At 64.2% G+C, this 23793-nt stretch overlaps 2 protein-coding genes across 2 annotated transcripts; both read left to right on the top strand.

Moving 5' to 3' along the window:
* Positions 1-4921: 4921 nt before the first annotated feature.
* Positions 4922-8798, top strand: CNFN (cornifelin). The gene is made up of 4 exons (XM_039513278.1): positions 4922-4972; positions 7398-7520; positions 7995-8131; positions 8466-8798. Exons 2-4 carry the CDS (start codon positions 7406-7408, stop codon positions 8553-8555), a joined length of 342 nt encoding a protein of 113 aa, XP_039369212.1. The 5' UTR covers positions 4922-4972; positions 7398-7405; the 3' UTR covers positions 8556-8798.
* A 3547-nt stretch (positions 8799-12345) lies between these two features.
* RABAC1 (Rab acceptor 1) lies at positions 12346-22184 on the top strand. Its single transcript, XM_039512227.1, has 6 exons — positions 12346-12444; positions 12847-12941; positions 13421-13633; positions 13998-14095; positions 19964-20065; positions 21542-22184. Exons 2-6 carry the CDS (start codon positions 12865-12867, stop codon positions 21628-21630), a joined length of 579 nt encoding a protein of 192 aa, XP_039368161.1. The 5' UTR covers positions 12346-12444; positions 12847-12864; the 3' UTR covers positions 21631-22184.
* Positions 22185-23793: the final 1609 nt, after the last annotated feature.

Below are 23793 nucleotides of genomic sequence, written 5' to 3'. Positions count from 1 at the left end.
GCATCCCAGCGCCGGGCGAGGGGTCCCCGTGTGACCGGCCCCCGCCCCACCACAGAGCCAGCCGCATCCCAGCACCGGGCGAGGGGTCCCCGTGTGACCGGCCGCCGCGCCAGCCCAGAGCCAGCCGCATCCCAGCGCCGGGCGAGGGGTCCCTGTGTGACCGGCCCCCGCCCCACCCCAGAGCCAGCCGCGTCCCAGCGCCGGGCAAGGTCCCGTGGGACCGGCCCCGCCCACCCCAGAGCCAGCCGCATCCCAGCGCCGGGCGAGGTCCCCGTGGGACCGGCCCCGCCCCACCCCAGAGCCAGCCGCGTCCCAGCGCCGGACAGGGGTCCCCGTGGGACCGGCCCCGCTCCACCCCAGAGCCAGCCGCGTCCCAGCGCCGGGCGAGGGGTCCCCGTGGGACCGGCCCCCGCCCCAACCCAGAGCCAGCCGCGTCCCACCGCCCGGAGAGGGGTCCCCGTGTGACCGGCCCCCGCCCCACCCCAGAGCCCGACGCGTCCCAGCGCCGGGCGGGGGTTCCCAGTGTGACGGTCCCCAGCCCCACCCCAGAGCCAGCCGCGTCCCAGCGCCGGGCGAGGGGTCCCTGTGTGACCGGCCCTCGCCCCACCCCAGAGCCAGCCGCGTCCCAGCGCCGGGCGAGGGGTCCCTGTGTGACTGGCCCATGCCCCACCCCAGAGCCAGCCGCGTCCCAGCGCCGGGCGAGGGGTCCCTGTGTGACCGGCCCTCGCCCCACCCCAGAGCCAGCTGCATCCCACCGCTGGGCAAGGGGTCCCCGTGTCGCCCCACCCCAGAGCCACCCATGTCCCAGCGCCGGGCGAGGGGTCCCCGTGGGACCGGTCCCCGCCCCACCCCAGAACCAGCCGCGTCCCAGCGCTGGGCGAGGGGTCCCCGTGTGACCGGCCCCTGCCCCACTCCAGAGCCAGACCCATTCCCAGCGCCGGGCGAGGGGTCCCCGTGTGACCGGCCCCCGCCCCAGCCCAGAGCCAGCCGCATCCCAGCGCCGGGCGAGGGGTCCCTGTGTGACCGGCCGCCGCCCCACCCCAGAGCCAGCCGCATCCCAACGCTGGGCGAGGGGTCCCTGTGTGACTGGCCCCCGCCCCACCCCAGAGCCAGCCGCATCCGAGCGCCGGGCGAGGGGTCCCTGTGTGACTGGCCCCCGCCCCTCCCCAGAGCCAGCCGCGTCCCAGCACCGGGCGAGGGGTCCCTGTGTGACCGGCCCCCGCCCCACCCCAGAGCCAGCCGCATCCCAGCGCTGGGCGAGGGGTCCCTATGTGACCGGCCCCCGCCCCACCCCAGAGCCAGCCGCATCCCAACGCTGGGCGAGGGGTCCCTGTGTGACTGGCCCCCGCCCCACCCCAGAGCCAGCCGCATCCCAGCAGGGCCGCCCAGAGGGGGGGGCAAGAGGGGCAATTTGCCCCAGGCCCCGAGCCCCACAGGGGCTCCCACCAGAGTTTTTTGGGGCCCCTGGAGCAGGGTCCCTCACTCGCTCCGGGGGGGCCGGCAAACTCTTGCGGGTCCGGGCGCAGGAGCTTCTTCGCTCCTGGTCTTCGCCGGCGGGGGGGGGGGGTCCTTGCGCTCCGGGGCGGAAGGATCCCCCGCTGGCGAATTACCGCCGAAGACAGAGCGGGACCCGCCGCCGAAGTGCAGCCCGGTCTTCGGCAGCGGGGGGCCCTTCCGTTCCGGGACCCACCGCCGAAGTGCCCCCAAGACCCGCGGCGGGGTCCCCCTCCGCCGAATTACCGCCGAAGACCGGGCTGCACTTCAGCGGCGGGTCCCGGAACGGAAGGGCCCCCCGCTGCCGAAGACCCCGGGGCCCCGGAATCCTCTGGGCGGCCCTGCATCCCAGCGCCGGGTGAGGGGTCCCCGTGTGACCGGCCCCCGCCCCACCCCAGAGCCAGCCGCATCCCAGCGCCGGGTGAGGGGTCCCCGTGTGACCAGCCCTCGCCCCAGGGCTCAGCCCGTGGCCTCCTCACTGAATGACCCAGCCAGCTTCATCCTGTAACGTTCATTTCAATCCAGCACAGGGAGGGGGCTGGGAGCCAGGACTCCTGGGTTCTCATCTGACCCACTGCCATTCCCTTCCCTTCTGACCCCGAGCCAGTCCTAGGGGTGGGGGAGGGGTTCCTGACCTAGTGTCTGTGGGGTTTCTCCAGCACTAGGGAGCATGAGGGGTTAACCCCCCCCCCCCCCGCAGCCCCAGTGACAGGCCAGGCCACCAGCAAGACTAATGCCGCAGCAATGAGCCGCTGCCAGGCTGAGATCAATGGGGGGGCGGGTTAGAACAGAGGCTCCAATGCCCCCCCCACGCACCAGGTACATTAATGGGGGCGACTTAAACTCCCATCCGTCAGCCGGGCCCCGCGGGCACCAGCGATGGATGGGAAACCGAGGGGGGACCGGGCCATCGCTCTGCCGGGACAGTCACGGGGGGCGGGGCTGGGGCCAGGACTCCTGGGTTCTCTCCTGGCTCAGGCAGGGGACTGGGGGCTGGTGGGTCAGAGCAGGGGGGGGCCGGGAGCCAGGACTCCTGGGTTCTCTCCCGGCTCTGGGAGGGGAGTGGGGGTTGGTGGTCAGAGCGGGGGGGGCTGGGAGCCCGGACTCCTGGGTTCTCTCCCGGCTCTGGGAGGGGAGTGGGGGTTGGTGGTCAGAGCGGGGGGGGCTGGGAGCCAGGACTCCTGGGTTCTCTCCCGGCTCGGGGTGTCTCTGCCAACAGCCCAGTCAATTAGTGGCAGAGACGGGAAGCGGCTGGGCCTGGTCGATCTCAACCCTGAACTTTCCACCTCAGCTCGGCCCCCAATTTCCCCCCCTTTGTGTCACTCGGCCCCTGCCTCATGTCTGCCCCCAGCCCCTCCACGAAAAAAAATCCCACCTTCACTTCATAAAAAGCCGTCATCTTCTGGAGACCAATACCAGTGCCCCTCACTCCCGACCCGCAGCCCCCTGCCAGCCCCAGGCTCCCGCATAGCTCCGCTGGTGCCCCTCACTCCCGACCCGCAGCCCCCTGCCAGCCCCAGGCTCCCGCATAGCTCCGCTGGTGCCCCTCACTCCCGACCCGCAGCCCCCTGCCAGCCCCAGGCTCCCGCATAGCTCCGCTGGTGCCCCTCACTCCCGACCCGCAGCCCCCTGCCAGCCCCAGGCTCCCGCATAGCTCCGCTGGTGCCCCTCACTCCCGACCCGCAGCCCCCTGCCAGCCCCAGGCTCCCGCATAGCTCTGCTGGTGCCCCTCACTCCCGACCCGCAGCCCCTGCTACCCCAGCCCTGGGCTCCCCCCCGTCCAGCTCTGCTGGTGCCCCTCACTCCCGACCCGCAGCCCCTGCTATCCCAGCACCGCTGACGCCCCTTGAGCCACGTCCCTCTATTTTTCTCTCTTGTTTTTAAAGGCTCCCCCCCCCGCTCCTGCCAGCCCCCAGAGCGTTATGACTTCATCTTCCGCGCGGGCTGGAGGCAGCGGGAAATAAATCTTCATAAAGCCGGGGTTGTGATTAATCCCTGGGCCAAGGCTGGGGAGCGGGACCTTTCCCATTAGCGGCTAATAGGAAGATGGAGAGGGCCTGTCGCCGGCAGTGGCCGCCCGTCATTTGTTCCACTTTGCAGCCCATTTGGCGGCGGGACTGCGCCGCACTCCATCAAAAATATTTTCAGAGTTAATTTCCGACCCTTAATCTGCCTGATTCGTATTTTGTATCGAATGGCAGAATCGATTTTCGTAGCGACTAAATTAAATAAGGGCTGTTTTCATGCATGGGGGAGCCCGGGGGGGAGGTGGGGCTAGAGAGATGGATAGATAATGAAGGGTCCATGCATGGGGAGGCATGAAAGCCAGGGGGCTGCTATGGGGTTGGGGGTGGGGAGGATGGTTGAGAGATGGAGCTATGGGGCTGTGGGTGCTATAGGGCTGGGGCTCTGGGTGGGCCATGGGGCGGATGGGGCTGGGGGGTGCTATGGGGCGGATGGGGGTTGGGGGGCTCTGGGTGGGCTATGGGGTGGATGGTGCTGGGGGGCTCTGGGCGGGCCATGGGGCAGATGGGGCTGGGGGTGCTATGGGGAGGATGGGGGCTGGGAGGCTCTGGGTGGGGGCCATGGGGCAGATGGGGCTGGGGGTGCTATGAGGGCTGGGGGGCTCTGGGTGGGGGCCATGGGGTGGATGGGGGCTGGACACACAGACACTCGGGCTAACAGCTCCAGAAGCAAAAATAAATCAAATCACCCAGAGACAAATTCCACCCCCCTTTGCCTGCCTCTCACCTTCCCCCTCCCGCAGATAGGAGGGTCCCTCTGCCCAGCCCTGCTGCACCCCACCTCCCGCTAGGTGGGGGGCCCACAGGATCCCCCCCCCACCGAGCTGCCTTTTCTCTCTCCTCCATTGATCTCATTTTCTGTCACTGACAGTTTGACACAAATGTCACCAGGAATCGCGGGTCCCCTGCAGCCCCCGGCTAGTGGGGGGTGGCCCAGCACCGCCCGGCAGAGAACCCAGGAGTCCTGGCTCCCAGCCCAACCTGCTCTACCCACCAGCCCCCACTCCCCTCCCAGAGCTGGGGAGAGAACCCAGGAGTCCTGGCCCCCCCTGCTCTAACCACCAGCCCGCACTCCCCTCCCGGAGCCGGGGAGAGAACCCAGGCGTCCGGCCATCTCTATCTCACCTGGGAGCTCCTCCCACACCTGATTCAGCCCAACCCGCTAGAGTGGGATTCCCGGGCTCACAGCGCCACCCAGTGGGGAGAAGGGGAATTGCCCCCCCCCCCGGTGCGCCTCACTCCCGACCTGCAGCCCCACCCGGCCCGCTCCGCTGCTCCCCCCCCCGCCCCCCTTCCAGGTCCAAAGTCTGACCCTGGTGGGCGGAGCCGGGAGTCAAATATTTACCCACGCTCGCTGTTGCCTGGCAACCGGTGAGCGTCTCCCCCTCCCCCCGCAGGTCCAACCCACCACGCGCCTTCTCGTGGAGGGAAGCAGCCGCCCCCTCACTGCCGAGGTCACCCCCACACCACCGTGGGCTCCCAGCCCCCCAGCCCCCACTCCCCTCCCAGAGCTGGGGAGAGAACCCAGGAGTCCTGGCCCCCCCTGCTCTAACCACCAGCCCCCACTCCCCTCCCAGCGCTGGGGAGAGAACCCCGGAGTCCTGGCCCCCCCTGCTCTAACCACCAGCCCGCACTCCCCTCCCAGAGCTGGGGAGAGAACCCAGGAGTCCTGGCTCCCATCCCCACCTCCGGCTCTAACCCCCCAGCCCCCACTCCCCTCCCAGAGCTGAGAGAGAACCCAGGAGTCCTGGCTCCCAGCCCCCCCAGCTCTAACCCACAGCCTCCCCTCCCAAGCCGGGGAGAGAACCCAGGAGTCCTGGCCCCCCCTGCTCTAACCACCAGCCCGCACTCCCCTCCCCGCCCAGAGCTGGGGAGAGAACCCAGGAGTCCTTGCTCCCAGCCCCCCTGCTCAAACCACCAGCCCCCACTCCCCTCCCCAAGCCGGGAGAGAACCCAGGAGTCCTGGCTCCCAGCCCCCTGCTCTAACCACCAGCCCCACTCCTCCCAAGCCGGGAGAGAACCCAGGAGTCCTGGCTCCCAGCCCCCCCTGCTCTAACTACCAGCGTCCACTCCCCTCCCAGGGTTGGGCGAGAACCCAGGAGTCCTGGCTGCCAGCCACCCCCTCTAACCACTAACTCCCACTCCCCTCCCAGAGCCAGGCACAGAACCCAGGAGTCCTGGCTCCCAGCCCCCGGCTCTAACCACTAGCCCCCACTCCCCTCCCAGAGCCAGGTAGAGAACCCAGGAGTCCTGGCCCCCAGCCCCACTGCTCTAACCGCCAGCCCCCCACTCCTCCCCCAGAGCTGGGGAGAGAACCCAGGAGTCCTGGCTCCCAGCCCCACTGCTCTAACCACTAGTCCCCACTCCCCTCCCAGAGCCAGGTAGAGAACCCAGGAGTCCTGGCCCCCAGCCCCACTGCTCTAACCGCCAGCCCCCCTCTCCTCCCCCAGAGCTGGGAGAGAACCCAGGAGTCCTGGCTCCCAGCCCCCCCCCACTTTTCTCACCCTCTACGTCTCACTCTCCTCCCAGTATCTAGCACGTCTCACTCTCCTCCCCACCCCAGGGCACAGCCCCTGCCATTGTCCAGACTTCCTCCCCAGCTCCCCCCCCACCAGGTATAAGAGGGACCCGCCCAGCCCCACCTGCACCCTTTGAATTTCACAGCCCCGGTAACGGCAGCAGCTGCTCTGCCACCAGCGAACACCAGGTAGGGCGGCTGCTGGCACCTGGCCGAAGCCTCAGGGGCCGAGTGCCAAGAACCCCAGCCTCAGCTTCAGCCTCTGAGTGAGGGGCACCGGCAGGGCTGGGGGGGCAGGGGCTGCGGGTCGGGAGTGAGGGGCACCGGCAGGGCTGGGGGGGCAGGGGGCTGTGGGTTGGGAGTGAGGGGCACCGGCAGAGCTGGGGGGAGGGAGGCCCAGGGCTGGGCTAGCAGCGGCAGCGGGTCGGGAGTGAGGGGCACCAGCAGAGCTGTGGGAGGGGAGCCCATGGCTGGGCTAGCAGGGGGCTGTGGGTCAGGAGTGAGGGGCACCGGCAGAGCTAGGGGAGCCCAGGGCCAGGCTGGCAGGGGCTGCGGTCGGGAGTGAGGGGCACCGGCAGAGCTGGGCAGGGCTCTCTCGGCGCAGGCTGGTTGTCAGGGTCCAGGCCCTCAGGACTCTGGGACATTCACTTTTCGGTTCTGGCCGCAGCCTCAGGTTCTGTCCTGGTTTGATTTGTTGGCTGAGCTGCCAGAACCTCATGTAATGGCCTGGCAATAGCACAACCCAGCTCTGCCGGTGCCCCTCACTCCCGACCCGCAGCCCCTGCTCCCCCCCAGCTCTGCCGGTGCCCCTCACTCCCGACCCGCAGCCCCTGCTCCCCCCCAGCTCTGCCGGTGCCCCTCACTCCCGACCCGCAGCCCCTGCTCCCCCCCAGCTCTGCCGGTGCCCCTCACTCCCGACCCGCAGCCCCTGCTCCCCCCCAGCTCTGCCGGTGCCCCTCACTCCCGACCCGCAGCCCCTGCCAGCCCAGCCCCAAATTGCAGCAAAGATCCTTCAGTTCCTTGTTTGTTTGCCCGGGGTGTGACCTCCCCGCACCCCCGCACCTCCGTCACCGCAGGGCGTTTCCCCCCTGCCCAGACCTGCCTGGGGGCCCCTGGGGCCCGGCGAATCGCCGAGAGCTGATTCAGGAGCTGGGCTGCGCAGTAGCGTGAACCCCTCCCCCACACCCAGCCCCTCGTCCCCAGCTCCACCATGTGCCCCTGCCCCGGCCAATGTGTCCCCCCCGGGTGCCCCCAGTGCTGAGCTCAGAGTGGGGGGCTCGGTTGGCTGCACCCCTCCCCTTAGGTGACTGGGGAGAGTTTTGGGGGGTCCTGTCCGGGCTGACACCCCCGTGTCCCCCCAGGCTCCACCATGGCCTATCAGGCGGAGATAACGCAGCCCGGCCGGGTACAGACCAGCTACTCCTATGGCAACACCAATGCCTGGAGCTCCGGCATGTGCGACTGCTTCGCGGACATGGGCGTGTGTGAGTCGGGGGGCTCCCCGGGGGGCGGGGGTCCCGGGGGGGATGTGGGAGGCTCTGGGGTGGGGTGTCGGGGGTTCCCAGGGGGTTGTGGGAGGCTCTGGGGTGGGGGTGTCGGGGTTCCCAGGGGGTTGTGGGAGGCTCTGGGGTGGGGTGTTGGGGGTGTTCCCGGGGTTGTAGGGAGACGCTGGGGATTCAGTGGGGTGTCGGGGTTCCCAGGGGGATGTGGGGAGGCTCTGGGGTGGGGGGGTCGGGGGGTTCCCAGGTGGGGTTGTGGGGAGGCTCTGGGGCTGGGGATTCAGTGGGGGTGTTGGGGGTTCCCAGGGGGTTGTGGGGAGGCTCGGGGTGGGGGTGTCGGAGGAGTTCCCAGGGGGTTGTGGGAGGCTCTGGGGTGGGGGTGTTGGGGTTCCCAGGGGTTGTGGGGAGGCTCAGGGTGGGGGTCCCAGTTTCGGGTCTGTAACACCCGCCCCCCCGCAGGTCTCTGTGGTACCTTTGTGCCCTGCATCCTGGCCTGCCAGGTGTCCCAGGACTTCGGCGAGTCCTGCTTCCTGCCCTGCCTGCCCGGCACCTTGCTGGCCCTGCGCACGGGGGTGCGGGAACGGTACCACATCGAGGTGAGGCTGGGGGGGGGCCGGGGGGAGGGGCAGTTTCCAGCCGGAGCCCCAGCAAACACCCCGGCCCTGCACGGGGCCCGGCCCATGTGACTCTGGCTTCGCGCCCCCGCCTGCCCCCTCCCCGCTCGGCCAGGGGTAAAACCTCCTGCCTGGCTGCAGCCAGCCCATGGCCCGGCCGGGGTCAGTTCCTCCCGGGCGGGAACCGGCCCCGGGGGCGGGGCCAGGGCTGGGATCCCCTTTCCCCCTTGGCACGCCCGGGGCCATGGCGAGGCCTGGGTGGCTGGTGGTGCCAACGCCCCGCGGCTGTTCCCGGCTAACGCCCCTCTCCCCACAGGGCAGCATCTGCGACGACTGGCTGGTCATGGCCTGCTGCGGGCCCTGCGGCCTCTGCCAGCTGTCCCGGGAGCTGTCCCAGCGGAAATGAGGGGCCGGAGATCCCGGCTCCAGCAAGGGGGGCTCTGAACTGCCTCCGCAGCACGAAGAAAATCTGCCCCCCCCCGCCCAGGGAGGAGACCAGGGACAGCGGGGGGGGGGGAGCCCCTGCCCCAAACCCCCTAAATAAATAACCCACAAACTCCTTGCAGTAGCCTGTGTTTATTAGTGGGGCCCTGGCACCCGGCATCCTCGGGGGCTGTGTGAAAAATATGAACTAAATGGGCATATGGGGGAGCGATAACTACAGCACGGGAGAGTTAGAGAAACAGGCGCACACACAGCATGGGGGGTTAAGGGTACAGGCGCGCACACAGCGTGGGGGGTTAAGGGTACCGGCGCACACAGTGGGGTTAAGGGTACAGCGCGCACACAGTGGGGTTAGGGGTACAGCGCACACACAGTGTGGGGGGTTAGTGGTACAGGCGCACACACAGCGGGGGTTAGGGGTACAGGCGCACACACAGTGGGGGGGTTAAGGGTACAGGCGCGCACACAGCGTGGGGGGTTAAGGGTACCGGCGCACACACAGTGGGGGTTAGGGTACAGGCGCACACACAGCGGGGGTTAGGGGTACAGGCGCACACACAGCGGGGTTAGGGGTACAGCGCACACACAGTGGGGGTTAAGGGTACAGCGCACACACAGTGGGGTTAGGGGTACAGCGCACACACAGTGGGGTTAAAGTACAGGCGCACACACAGTGGGGGTTAGGGTACAGGCGCACACACAGGGGGGTTAAGGGTACAGGCGCACACACAGCGGGGGGGTTAAGGGTACAGGCGCACACAGCATGGGGGGTTAAAGGTACAGGCACACACAGTGTGGGGGGTTAGTGGTACAGGCGCACACACAGCGGGGGGTTAGGGGTACAGGCGCACACAGTGCGGGGGGGTTAAGGGTACAGGCGCACACACAGCTGGGAGTTAGGGAAACAGGCGCACACACAGCGGGGGGGTTAAGGGTACAGGCGCGCACACAGCGGGGGGGGTTAGGGGTACAGGCGCACACAGCGTGGGGGGTTAAGGGTACAGGCGCACACACAGCGGGGGGTTAAGGGTACAGGCGCACACACAGCGTGGGGGGTTAAGGGTACAGGCGCGCACACAGCGTGGGGGGTTAAGGGTACAGGCGCACACAGCGTGGGGGGTTAAGGGTACAGGCACACACAGGGGGGGGTTAGGGGTACAGGCGCGCACAGCGGGCGGGGTTAGGGGTACAGACACACACAGCGGGGGGTTAAGGGTACAGCGCACACACAGCACGGGGTTACGGGTACAGGCGCACACACAGTGGGGTTAAGGGTACAGCGCACGCAGCGTGGGGGTTAAGGTACAGGCGCACACAGCACGGGGGTTAAGGGTACAGGCGCACACACAGTGGGGGGGTTAAGGGTACAGGCGCACACACAGTGGGGGGTTAGGGGTACAGGCGCGCACACAGTGGGGGGTTAGGGGTACAGGCGCACACAGCAGGGGGGGTTAAGGGTACAGGCGCACACAGTGGGGGGTTAGGGGTCCAGGCGCACACAGCGTGGGGGGGGTTAGGGGTACAGGCGCACACACAGCGGGGGGGTTAAGGGTACAGGCGCACACAGCAGGGGGGGTTAAGGGTACAGGCGCACACAGCGTGGGGGGTTAAGGGTACAGGCGCGCACACAGTGGGGGGGGTTAAGGGTACAGGCGCGCACCCAGTGGGGGGTTAAGGGTACAGGCACACACACAGTGGGGGGCAAGTTAAGGGCACAAGGTCACAAACACCAGACGGCAAGTTAACGGTACAGCTGCACAGACACCGGGGGCAGAGTTAAGGGTACAGGCACATTGAGGGGGGAATTAAGGGTACAGGTGCACACACACACCAGGTGGAGTTAAGGATACAAGCACACCCACCGGGGGGAGGTAAGGGTACAGTCAGACGCAGATGTGGGGAGGGAGAGTTAATGGTAGAGGCACAGACCCACCGGGAGGAGAGTTAAAGGTACAGGTGCACACACACCAGGGGCAGTTAAAGGTACAGGTGCACACACACCGGGGGGGGTGGGAGTTAAGGGTACAGGTGCACGCACAGGGGCAGAGTTAAGGGTACGGGACACACATGTGAGGGGGAGTTAAGGGTACAGGCGCACGCACAGGGGCAGAGTTAAGGGTACGGGGCACACACGTGAGGGGGAGTTAAGGGTACAGGCACACACTGGGGGGGCGAGAGTTCAGGGTACAGGTGCACACACAGGGGCAGAGTTAAGGGTACAGGCACACACCGGGGGGGAGGGAATTCAGTGTACAGGCGCACGCACAGGGGCAGAGTTAAGTGCAGGGCACACACACGGGAGGGGGAGTTCAGGGTACAGGCACACACTGGGGGGGCGGGAGGTCAGGGTGCAGGCGCACGCACAGGGGCAGAGTTAAAGGTACAGGCACACACCGGGGGGACGGGAGTTCAGAGTACAGGTGCACGCACTGGGGCAGAGTTAAGGGTACAGGCACACACACACACGGGGCTCGCTAAGGGGGAAGCTGCACCCTCATGGGCACATATGGAGTTTTGAAGGGCAGACGAGGTCCCGGGTGCGAAGTCACCGTCGATGGGCCGGGGCCGTAGGACGTACCATGGAACCTGGGACTTGCTTGTGCCCCTCCTGCTGCAGCCAGGCCCTCACGGGGGAGTCAAGTGGTGACATTACCCCAGACGGGGGGCGGGGGGGGCTCCCACCGGCTGGTCTGTTGGTCCCTTCTGGGCTTCTCTCTGGGGGGGGTTGGGGGGCTCTACCTGCCCCCACCCCTGTACCTTGGGCCAGGGGCGGCTCTAGGAATTTGGCCGCCCCAAGCAGGCGTGACTGCGGGGGGCCCGCTGGAGCCGGAGCCGGGGGACCGGGCGCGCCTGCGGGGGGCCCGCCGGAGCCGGAGCCGGGGGACCGGGCGCGCCTGCGGGGGGCCCGCCGGAGCCGGAGCCGGAGCCGGAGTCGGAGCCGGGAAAGCGCCGCCCAGGCCTGCGCCTGGCGCGCTGGGGTCTGGAGCCGCCCGGCCTCGGGCAGAGACACGTGGCCCCGGGACCAGCCCCCATTTCGGGGGGCTGCGCGAGGCACCGTCCAGGGAAGCGGGTTCTGCCCCCCCCAGCAGGGGGTGAGCGGGGGGGGCAGGAACCCCGGGGGCTGGGCCAGTTCTGGGGGCCTGGCTGCCCCCCCCATCAGGGGGTGAGCGGGGGGGGGCAGGAACCCCGGGGGCTGGGCCCGTTCTGGGGGCCTGGCTGCCCCCCCCATCAGGGGGTGAGCGGGGGGGGGCAGGAACCCCGGGGGCTGGGCCCGTTCTGGGGGCCTGGCTGCCCCCAACAGCAGGGGGTGAGCGGGGGCAGGAACCCGGGGCTGGGCCTGTTCTGGGGCCTGGCTGCCCCCAGCAGGGGTGAGCGGGGGGGCAGGAACCCCGGGGGCTGGGCCCGTTCTGGGGGCCTGGCTGCCCCCCCCAGCAGGGGGTGAGCGGGGGGGCAGGAACCCCGGGGGCTGGGCCCGTTCTGGGGGCCTGGCTGCCCCCCCCCATCCGCCTGCAGCTTCTCAGGGGAAGTTCGGAGCTAGTTGTCAAAACGGTGCCCGTGTATTTGCATACATGCAAATGAGACTATTAAATAATTTGCATAAGAGGAGTTCAGAGAAAGGAAGGGGCTGAGCCCCCCCCCCCGGAACCCTCGAACCTCCCTCCTGCCCCCCCACGTCCCCCAGCTCGTCCCGAGACCACGGGGGGGGGCCTGGACTCCATCTCCCACAAGCCTTTGCGACCAGACTCCATTTCCCAGCATGCACCGCGGCCCGCCCCACAGTTCCGCTCCCCCCCCCCCCCGCCCCGGTCGCCACGTCGAGGCAGCGGCGGCCGCGCTGGAGCAGGCGGCAGGTGAGCGGGAGCCGTCGCCATGGCAACCCGGGAGGGGGCAGCAGCGCCGCATCCCCGCCCCGGTGCCCGTTCCCCGCTGCAGCTCCCGGGGCTGGTTTCATGTCCTGCCCCGCCCAGGGCGCCCGTTCCCCCGCTGCAGCTCCCGGGGCTGGTTTCACGTCCTGCCCCCGGGCGCCCGTTCCCCGCTGCAGCTCCCGGGGCTGGTTTCATGTCCTGCCCCCCCCCGCCCAGGGCGCCCCGTTCCCCCCCCGCTGCAGCTCCCGGGGCTGGTTCGTCCTGCCCCGGGCGCCCCGTTCCCCGCTGCAGCTCCCGGGGCTGGTTTCACGTCCTGCCCCCGGGCGCCCCTGTTCCCCGCTGCAGCTCCCGGGGCCTGGTTTCACGTCCTGCCTGCCCTCTCCGCAGCCCCGGGCGCTGAGCACCATGGCCGGGAAAGGCGGCTCGGACCATCCCTTCCCCCCGCCCGCCGAGCAGGAGGCTGCGGGACCCCTCGGCACTCAGTAGGGAGCTGCGGGGGGATAGGGGGCGCCGTGGGGCAGGGAGCAGGGCGGGGGCACAGTAGGGGCACCCTGGGGCAGGGAGCGGGGGCACAATGGGGGCACAATGGGGGCGCCGTGGGGCAGGAGCGGGGTGGGGGTCAGTGGGGCGCCGTGGGGCAGGCGGGGGCACAATGGGGGGCGCCGTGGGGCAGGGAGCGGGGGGGGGGGGGTCAGTGGGGGGCGCCGTGGGGCAGGGAGCGGGGGCACAATGGGGCGCCGTGGGGCAGGGAGCGGGGCGGGGGTCAGTGGGGATGCCGTGGGGCAGGGAGCGGGCGGGGCACAATGGGGCGCCGTGGGGCAGGGAGTGGGGGGGCGCCGTGGGGGGCGCTGTGGGGCAGGGAGCGGGGTGGGGCAGTCAGTGGGGGCGCCGTGGGGCAGGGAGCGGGGGGCGCCATGGGGGGTGCTGCGGCTCAGAGGTGCCCCATCTCTCGGCCCCCCAGGATCTCCATCCCGGCCCTGCTGCCCCAGGGCCCGGCCAAGAAGTGGCTGGAGCAGCGTCGGGCCACCCTGCGCCCGTGGGGCAGCTTCGCCGACCAGCGCCGCTTCGGGAGGCCCCGCGACTTCGGGGAGCTGTGCCAGCGCCTGGCGCGCAACGTGGAGCATTTCCAGAGCAACTACGTCTTCGTCTTCCTGGGCCTCATCCTCTACTGCCTGTGAGCGGGGGCAGCGGCCGGGGGGCCCGGGGGGGGCAGCGGCCAGGGGGGCAGCGGCCGGGGGGCCCAGGGGCAGGGGGTGGGGCAGGCGGCCGGGGGCCCAGGGGCAGGCGGCCGGGGCCCAGGGGCTGGTGGCCGGGGCCCAGGGGCAGGGGGAGTGGCCGGGGGCCAGGAGGCGGGCGGACGGGGGCCCAGGCGGTGGGGCAGGTGGACGTGGGTCCAGGGGGGAGCTGGGGAGCCCTGGAATAGGCTGGTTCTGCAAAGGCTGTGGGGGAGGGGTGTGAAACGGGGGAACATATGTAAGCTGGGGGGGGGCAGAGTATGGCGGGTATGGCCCCCCCAACCCTCTGCCATTGCCCCCCAGGATCACCTCCCCCCTGCTCCTAGTGGCGCTGGCTGTCTTCTTCGGGGCCTGTTACCTCATCTACCTGCGAACCCAGCAGTCCCGGCTCGTGCTGTTCGGTGAGTGGGGGCCCAGGGCCCGTCCCCTCCAGGGGGCGCGGGGGGCTGGCTGGCTTGGGAGCAGGGGCAGGATGTGGGGCTCATCCCCTCCAGGGGGTGCTGGGGGCTGGCTGGCTCGGGGGGGGGGGGTCTGGGCTCCCCTCACCCCTCCGTTCTCTCTCTCTGGCGCGGCCACGCCAGGAGCTCAGCACGGCTCAGCAGTACGGACTGGCCGGCAGGTGGGCTTGGGGCGCTGGCTGGCTCAGGGGCAGGCACGGGGGGGTCTGGGCTCCCCTCACCCCCCCCCGTTCTCTCTCTCTGGCTGGGGGGGCAGGCCTGGGGGGCTGGTGTCGTACAGACAAAGCTACACAGGATCTTTTCAGGGGGCAAGGCAAAGATGGCACGTTTATTATGAGAACAGTTTGATTTCTGACCACTAACTAATATGACTTGCATCCGGCGCAGCGGGGATTCACCCACCACAGCTCATGCTCCGAGACACCCCCCCCCACACCCCCCACCTCTGTTCTGCAGCTGCTGCATAGTTACCAGTCCTGGACATGGCTTGAGTTCCCGGCTTGGGTTGGTAGCTCGGGGCGGCGAACTGGCCAGGAAAGCCGGGCACAAGGACGAGCTGGTCTCTGTTGGGCCTGCACCGATGCCCCTCCATGTTGGCAGCAGAGTGTTACCCCCCCACAGTCTCCCATCCCCCCCATCCTTTCTGTAGGCTTCAGTTTGAATCCAGAGTCTCTAGGTCTTGCTGTGTCCCGCTGCCTCTGGGTTTGGTGACTGATCACCTGTCAATTGCAGGCGACTGTCAGCCTCAGACCCGGCTTTGAACTTCCTTCTATTGCAGCTTTTGTTTTAGGGTGGCCTCTGCTTACTGTGTTAGGGCCCTTGTCTGCTTCTTCAGCCGGTGGGGTTTGAACTCCGTTTCATCAGGCCAGGCTGGGGCTGGAGGCTGAGCCCATCGTCCAGCCATACCTCAGTCACACGTCTACACTGACTAATGAGAGTACAGCAGGGTTTGCAAAACTGACGGTTGGAGGAAGCTTTTAGAAAATGGAGCGAGTGTTTTAAAATGGGGTTTGAATTCCAGTATGGCAAACAGTGACCCGGAGTTACAGTGTAGGGCAGTGTAGTGACGGGTGAGCAGAAGAAACCGGGCAAGTCTCAGTGATTTAAGCAGGAATTGGATTGACAGTGAAACGCACAAAGGCAGGTCTCAGGGGGGAGCCCTGTTAGTCTGGATCTGTAAAAGCAGCGAAGAGTCCTGGGGCCCCTGAGAGTCTAACAGACGTTGTGGAGCAAGAGCTGTCGTGGGTGAAGCCCCCTTCATCGGATGCAGGTGTTCACCCACAACAGCTCCTGCTCCAGCCGCCTGTTCGTCTCCAAGGTGCCCCAGGACTCTTGGCTGCTTTTACAAAGGCAGCTCTGGCTCTTAACAAGCATCTGCATTGTCAATTAGCCAGTTCTTGGGGTAGCCGCTTTGATGAATGAACGTTGTTTCATTCATAAAACTTTACTTATGAAGTTACATTAATGAAGTGCAGTAACAAAGAACAATTAAAACCCATGTCATTCATCAGTTCTACATTATCCTCCTTTTGACCCTTCAGTCCAGGGGCAGTGGGTGGGTCCCACTTTCTGTCGCTGGTTTAAGGCAGAACCAGCATAACAGTTGGGGTTACTAATAGGACAATGAGGGGATGAAAAATGATGGTTAGGGCTGCTGCCCAGGCGGCTGCTCCTACCACACTCTGCCCCTTGATCTCTGACCATCCCAGGGGCTGCTGTCGTCGCAGGGCACAGGGGAGCTGTTGCAAACAAACCAAACTATCATAACCAGGTGAATACAACTAAACCCATTACAACTGAGTGAACACCAGCTAGAACCTGCACACCAATGCAAACAACGATCGGTGGGATAATTGGGATACACTAAAACCATCCCCATTCCAATCCTCGGGTACGTTGACACACAAACTGAGGCCCAAGTGTGATGCTGCAATAGCCAATAGCCATCGAACAATACAAGTCCCTGAGCTCAGGACCCCCTTACGCACACAACAAAGACGACGTCGTAGGAGGAGCACAGTTGTCACCAAGGTTAAGCTGTGTGACGGAGCGATTCTGGCGGGACCCAACTGAGAGTGCCAAATCAGGACCAATTGCTCAAACAGGGCAGTTACAGCCCTAGGCTGGGGTTTTTCCACCTCTAAGGCAAACCAAACCAGCCAGACAAAAGGGACTTTGGTCTCACCCCACTGGCTAACCACAAGTCACACAAGCAATTTCCTTAGACACTCCAGTCTCCCAGTATCACCACCAGTGCACTCGTCCTGGGGATAAATGGTTATGAAAACCAACACCCCAATAAAAGAAAAAGGTTCCCTCGATCCCAAAGGACCAAGCCCCAGACCCAGGTCAATATACACATCAGATCTTACCCACAAATCACGCTGTTGCCAATCCTTTAGAATCTAAAATCTAAAGGTTTATTTACAAAGGGAAAAAGGTAGAGATGAGAGGTAGAATTGGTTAAATGCAATCAATTACATACAGTAATGGCAAAGTTCTTAGTTCAGGCTTGCAGCAGTGCTGGAGTAAACTGCAGGTTTAGATTAAGTCTCTGGAGAACATCCCCCACTGGGATGGGTCCTTCAGTCCCTTGTGTAAAGCTTCAGTTTGTAGCAAAGTCCCTCCAGAGGTCAGAAGCAGGATTGAAGACAAGATGGAGACGAAGCATCAGGCTTATATAGACTTTTCCAGGTGTAAGAATCCCTTTGTCTTCACTGTGGAATTTTACAGCAAAATGGAGCCTTGAGTCACATGAGCCAGTCCCTGCATACTTTGCTGAGTCACAAGGCGTGTCTGCCTTCTCTCCATGGGTCCATTGTGTCCTTAATGGTCCTTAATGGGCCATCAAACAGGCTAGGCAGAGCTAACACCAGCTTGTCTGGGAGGCTTCCCCCAGAAGCACAGCACAAACTTGAAATACTGCCAGCATAGAGCCAACATTCATAACTTCAACTAAAAATGATACAGACATACAGACAGCATAATTATAACCAGCAACCCGGAACCTGGTCTTAGACACCTTATATGACCCCCTTTACTTAGGATTTGGTGCCACTACAGGACCTTGGTTGCAACCCATGTTCTATATGGTCCCCATTTATATCAATAACGTCACAAGCTGATTTGGACTTAAACTAACATTTAGTTGCTAAAATGTTGCCGAATCCCCTATTTTTAACAGTTCTTAAGAGGTTTTTGGGGACCTGAAAGATGGGGCCCTGCAATTATGGGCCAAGGTCTTACCGGTTATGGGGGCCCAAGAACTCCCCTTCAGGGCTTGGGGAAGGAGAACCAGGGAGCACAGAGGAAAGTGTGGAATTAACAATACAAGCAAATGTAACTAACACCACAAATGTATCAATAACAAAACTAGGACTCTTCAGCTTGGAAAAGAGGAGACTAAGGGGGGACATGATAGAGGTCTATAAAATCATGAGTGATGTGGAGAAAGTGGATAAGGAAAAGTTATTTACTTATTCCCATAATACAAGAACTAGGGGTCACCAAATGAAATTAATAGGCAGCAGGTTTAAAACAAATAAAAGGAAGTTCTTCTTCATGCAGCGCACAGTCAACTTGTGGAACTCCTTGCCTGAGGAGGTTGTGAAGGTTGGACTATAACAATGTTTAAAAGGGGACTGGATAAATTCATGGTGGCTAAGTCCATAAATGGCTATTAGCCAGGATGGGTAAGAATGGTGTCCCTAGCCTCTGTTCGTCAGAGGATGGAGATGGATGGCAGGAGAGAGATCACTTGATCATTGCCTGTTAGGTTCACTCCCTCAGGGGCACCTGGCATTGGCCACTGTCGGTAGACAGATACTGGGCTAGATGGACCTTTGGTCTGACCCGGTACGGCCTTTCTTATGCTCTTAATAACAAAATGACTCTTAGAGAACCTAACAAAAATAAAGCTGATGCACTGGGGACCAGAGTCTGATTGATAAGCTGGATGGACATGGGGGAAGCAGAGAGCGGAGAAGACATTTGCCCTGTCCAGTGCAGTAACCCCTCTCTCTGGAGCCAGTGCCAGCACAGGACACCACTAGAGACAGGCCCAGAACACTGACCCCAGACTTTGTCGCGACACTGTAACCATGGTATTTCTGTAACTCTTCAGCTGGTACCAGCTCTCCTGAGGTTCTGGTTCAGAGCCTGAAAGATGGAAGCTTAGAAATAAATTAGCACAGAGCTCCCACATGGCAGGCCCTGCTCAGTCTCTGCCATAGCGTGTTCGGTACTCGGGGCTGCACAAACGCTAATTAAGTGGTGCATTTCTTTGAGTTGAAATTTTTTTTTATTTTAAAATCCCCACCCACTTTGCCATGGCCTGGAGGTCTGAGGCAGAAGCAGGTGCTGTTGTTACTGTTGGCCCTGGGAGGAGGAATCTACCCAAATATCCCCCTTCCCACTCTCCAGAGGAGTCCCAAAAATTTGCCCCTTTTGGGGGCTCAGATGTTCCTTCTTCTGATGTCACTGCTGCTGTAAGATGTGAGAGCTGCTTAACCCTCTGTACCCAGCCTTAAGGGCATCTAACTGGGTTTGGGTACCACACACCTTTTCATTTCGCTGCTTTTGCAGCAGAGGCTTGTAAATCTTGGTGCAGTTTTTCATTTTGATGTTTAGCCAATTGAAGGAAAAGCTCACTACAGGTTTTCCATAGAAGCCAAACTGCGGCTGCTTCCTTTTTCATTGGAGTTGAGGGTTTATATATTAATAAGTACCTGGACAATTTTTTTTTAAGGATCTCTTTAGACAGTGTTTTCTTAAACATTTTTTCCAACAGTCGTGAGCAACAGCCAACCACAGCAAACCCAAACTGATAAATATCCAGCACTATAACCCCTAATTCCTAAAAAAGCAGCTTACAACTCCTGAAAGAGCAATTTTACCTTTGTACCTCCTGGAAGGAGCAGCGTAGCCCTCTCTGGGCCAGAGGGAGAGACACTACGCCTCCCTCTATCACTCGGCTACCACCACCAAGGGTTCATGCACCAGCTATACAAACCCTTCCCAGGCTCCGAGCGAGAAGCACTCAGTTCTCAGGCTTGCTACGGCGGAGGGTGTGTGCACCTAGGGTTTTCAGTGTGCAAACCTGGAGGCCTGTTGCCCGGCCTTACTATGACCGGGGCTATACCCACCTCCAGTTCTTTCCCCCAGCAGTCTGGGCTGGAGAGAGGGGTGCTAAACCTCTCCTGTTTCTCAGCCCTGCTGCGCCCGAGGGTGTGCACCCCTTTAATCAGCACAAGATTCAAACCTAAACTCCTATTTCCTTCAGAGTTTGTGGTTAATTAACTGGAAGTTTACGACCTTTTCCCGATTGTGCCAGGCTCCCTAAAGCTGGCGGGTGCACACCAGGTTTATAATAACTGGATTCTCCCCTTTGCATCCTCCACCAATAATGTCGTACAGACAAAACTACACAGGATCTTTCCAGGGGGCCAGACAGAGATGCCACGTTTATTATGAGAACAATCTGATTTATGACCAATAACTAAGATCTTAATCCTTATATAGACACATTATACCTAATACTCCCCCCCCCATATATATATATCTCCATCAGCTGTTCTGCAGCTGCTGCATAGTTACCAGTCCTGGACATGGCTTGTTTGCAGCTTGGGGTGGCTAACTGCACCGCTCACCAGTACGGACTGGCCGGGGGGCGGGGGCGGGGGGCTGGCTGGCTCAGGGGGCGGGGGCAGGCTGGCGGGCAGCTGGCTGGCTGGGGGGCTGGCTGGTCGGCAGGGGTCTGGGCTCCCCTCACCCCCCATTCTCTCTCTCTCTCTCTCTCTCTGGCGCGGCCAGGCCGGGAGCTCGGCACGGCTCAGCAGTACGGACTGGCAGGGGGCGTCTCCTTCCCCTTCTTCTGGCTGGCAGGGGCCGGATCCGCCGTCTTCTGGGTGCTGGGTGAGCAACCCCCTCCCCCGACCCAGGGTGTAACCCCAGCCCCCATCAGCTGCTGCCTTTGGGGGCTTGCCTGGGGGGCCATTTGGGGCGCAGAACCTGCCAAAGAGCTGAGTGTGGGGGAGGGGAACTCCCCAATCTGTGCCTGCCCCACTCCCCATGGGCTGTTCCTCTCCTGGCACTCGGGGGGTCAGTGGGGGAGGTTTGGGGGCCGATTGACCGCGGTGAGTGGTGCAGCAGGGGCAGGGGGATTTGGGGCAGCTGGCGGGGAGGGGAGGGGGAGGGCCAGTGGCAGAGGGGCCATGGAACTGGGGTGCAGGGGGTGCAGATGGGGAGGGGCTGGGGACCTGAGATGCAACAGCAGGAGGAGCGGGGCTGGAAATCGGGGCCATGTATGGGGTGCACTGGAGGAGGCAGAATTGGGGGCAGCGGGGAGGGAGCTGGGGGCAGCGGGGTCTATGGGGGCAGCAGGAGAGGGGAAGGAGCTGGGGGCAGCGGGGTCCATGGGGTGCAGCAGGCAGGAGGCGGAGCTGGGGGCAGCGGGGAGGGGAGCTGGGGGCAGCTGGGGTCTATGGGGGCAGCAGGGGAGGAGGCAAGCTGGGGGCAGTGGGAGTGCAGTGGGGAGGCGGAGCTGGGGTAGCAGGGCTCTATGGGGTGCAGCGGGGAGGAGCTGGGGCAGCGGGGTCCATGGGGTGCAGCAGGCAGGAGGCGGAGCTGGGGGCAGCGGGGAGGGCTGGGGCAGCAGGGCTCTTTGGGGTGCAGCGGGGAGGAGAGGAGCTGGGGAGCGGGGAGGAGCTGGGGCAGCAGGGCTCTTTGGGGTGCAGCGGGGAGGAGCTGGGGGCAGCGGGGAGGAGCTGGGGGCAGCAGGGCTCTTTGGGGTGCAGCGGGGAGGGAGAGGAGCTGGGGGAATGGGGGTCCATGGGATGCAGTGGGGAGGTAGAGCTGGGGCAGCAGGGTTCTATGGGGTGCACCGGGGAGGGAGGCGAGCTGGGGGCAGCGGGGTCCATGGGGTGCACCGGGGAGGGGAGGGGAGCTGGGGCAGCGGGGTCCATGGGGTGCAGCAGGCGGGAGGCGGAGCTGGGGGCAGCGGGGAGGGGAGCTGGGGCAGCAGGGCTCTTTGGGGTGCAGCGGGGAGGAGGGGAGCTGGGGGCAGCGGGGAGGGGAGCTGGGGCAGCGGGGGTCCATGGGGTGCAGCAGGCGGGAGGCGGAGCTGGGGGCAGCGGGGGAGGTAGAGCTGGGGGGCAGCAGGGTTCTATGGGGTGCACCGGGAGAGGGGAGGAGCTGGGGGCAGCAGGGTTCTTTGGGGTGCAGCGGGGAGGGGAGAGGAGCTGGGGAGCGGGGTCCATGGGATGCAGTGGGGAGGTAGAGCTGGGGGGCAGCAGGGTTCTATGGGGTGCACCGGGAGAGGGGAGCTGGGAGCAGCGGGGGGACAGTGTCGCTGTCTCTCTCATCCCCCCACCTCTCTGTCGCCCCCCGCAGGTGCCACCCTGGTGGTGATCGGCTCCCACGCTGCCTTCCATGAGCTGGAGTCGGGGGAGGCTGACGAGCTGCAGATGGAGCCCGTGTGATGGGGGTGCAGGGACCCCCCCTGGCAGCACCCCCTAGGGGGCAGGGACCCCCCACAAGCCCACTCTTCCGCTGCACCCCCTGGGGTTCTGGGGCCTCCTCCCAGCCCCCCCCCGGCAGGACCCCCTGGGGGGCAGGGACCCCCCCAGATCATGGTCACTCTTTGCTGCCATTTCTACCAGCCTCTCAGACCCACCCCCCGGCTCCCTCCACCTCCCCCTCTTCTCGACTTCCCACCTGATGCCCCCAGCCCCGCAATCACCCCCATGTCCCCCATTGCAGGGGTCCTGCTCCGACCAGGGTTCCCCGTTTCCGCTCACTGTCGAGTTGACCCTGGGCTTCCCCCGCTGGCCCCCCAGGAGTGACGCTGTATCTGTGTCTTTCCCCATTAAAGGCCATGTTGAGGAGTGGAGCGGCTGCCGTGTGGGGCTGGGAGCAGGGCAAAGGGGTCCCCCTGCACCCCCCTCCAGTGCCCCAAGAGACTTGTCCCTCCTTTGGCAGGGGGGCCCCTGTGGAACCCCCCTGAATCGTCTTCAGAGCTGTGTGCAAACCCCGGCGGGGGCCGCGGGGCCTGGGGCCTGGGCCGGAGGGGCTGGGCCGGAGGGCAGCGGGGGAGAGGGGCTGGGGGCAGCTGGGGGGCACGACAGGTTCCCTGGGTACAGTCTGTGTCCCCTTCATTCCCCAGCCTGGGGGGCCTGTTACCCTGCTCGGCCGCCCACACGGCCCCCTGGCCCGCAACTCCCCCCCACTACACACGTGGGCCCCGAGCCCCACGCCCGCATGGCAGCCCGCCCTGACCCCAGCAGCCAGCGGCTCCGGCTCCCCTTGACGTGCCAACCTCCGACAGGCAGCCTGGGAGCGCAGTGCAGCGAGTTCTGCGCAGGGCCAGCGCGGGCCCCCGAGGCCGGGATCAGAATTGGGGGTGACCAGGTGATTCCCGGGGGATTCAGATGACGAAGGGCCTGGGGGGTCCCTGACGTGACAGGATCTATTCCCAGGTCGGTGAACTGCAGAGAATGAGTCGCGGAAATGGCAGAAAGGGATTGTCACGGAGTGTGGGGGAGTCCGGCCCTGCACCCCTCTTCCTGGGACTCCCAGTGACTCTCAGCCAGCCAGTAAAACAGAGGGTTTATTGGACACAGGAACACAGGATACAGCAGAGCTCGTGTTCAGAGCCAGGACCCCTCAATCTGGCCTCTCTGGGGGGTTCAGGGTGCTTGGATCCCAGCCTAGGATCCCCTGAAAACCCACCTCCCAGTTCCCCAGCCGAAGACTGACCCAACCCTTCCCCTCCGCCCCTTTTCTTTGTCTAACTCCTGGGCCGAGGTGTCACCTCCCCTCCCCCAGGCCTAGCTCGTCTTACAGTCTGAGTATCAGAGGGGGAGCCGTGTTAGTCTGGTTCTGTAGAAGCAGCAAAGAGTCCTGTGGCACCTTATAGACTAACAGACGTTTTGCAGCATGAGCTTTCGTGGGTGAATACCCACTTCGTCGGATGCAAGTGTTGGAAATTTCCTGGGGCAGGTATATATAAGCAAGCAAGAAGCAAGCTAGAGATAACGAGGTCAGATCAATCAGGGAGGATGAGGCCCTGTTCTAGCAGTTGAAGTGTGAAAACCAAGGGAGGAGAAACTGGTTCTGTAATTGGCAAGCCATTCACAGTCTTTGTTTAGTCCTAAGCTGATGGTGTTAAATTTGCAGATGAGCTGGAGCTCAGCAGTTTCTCTTTGAAGTCTGGTCCTGAAGTTTTTTTGCTGGAGGATGGCCACCTTAAGATCTGCTATTGTGTGGCCAGGGAGGTTGAAGTGTTCTCCTACAGGTTTTTGTATATTGCCATTCCTAATGTCTGATTTGTGTCCATTTATCCTTTTCCTTAGAGACTGTCCAGTTTGGCCGATGTACATAGCAGAGGGGCATTGCTGGCATATGATGGCATATATTACATTGGTGGACGTGCAGGTGAATGAACCGGTGATGGTGTGGCCGATCTGGTTAGGTCCTGTGATGATGTTGCTGGTGTAGATATGTGGGCAGAGTTGGCATCGAGGTTTGTTGCATGGGTTGGTTCCTGAGCTAGAGTTACTATGGTGCGGTGTGCATAGTCTGAATACCTGCATCTCACCTAAAATCCTCCCTGCTCTCCCATCCCCCACACAGACAGCCCCTGC

Source organism: Mauremys reevesii, linkage group 24 (genome assembly GCF_016161935.1).
Source record: "Mauremys reevesii isolate NIE-2019 linkage group 24, ASM1616193v1, whole genome shotgun sequence".
NCBI classification, from domain to species: domain Eukaryota; kingdom Metazoa; phylum Chordata; order Testudines; family Geoemydidae; genus Mauremys; species Mauremys reevesii.
The sequence above is the reverse complement of the archived record's forward strand: the minus strand, read 5'-3'. Positions and strand labels throughout refer to the sequence as shown.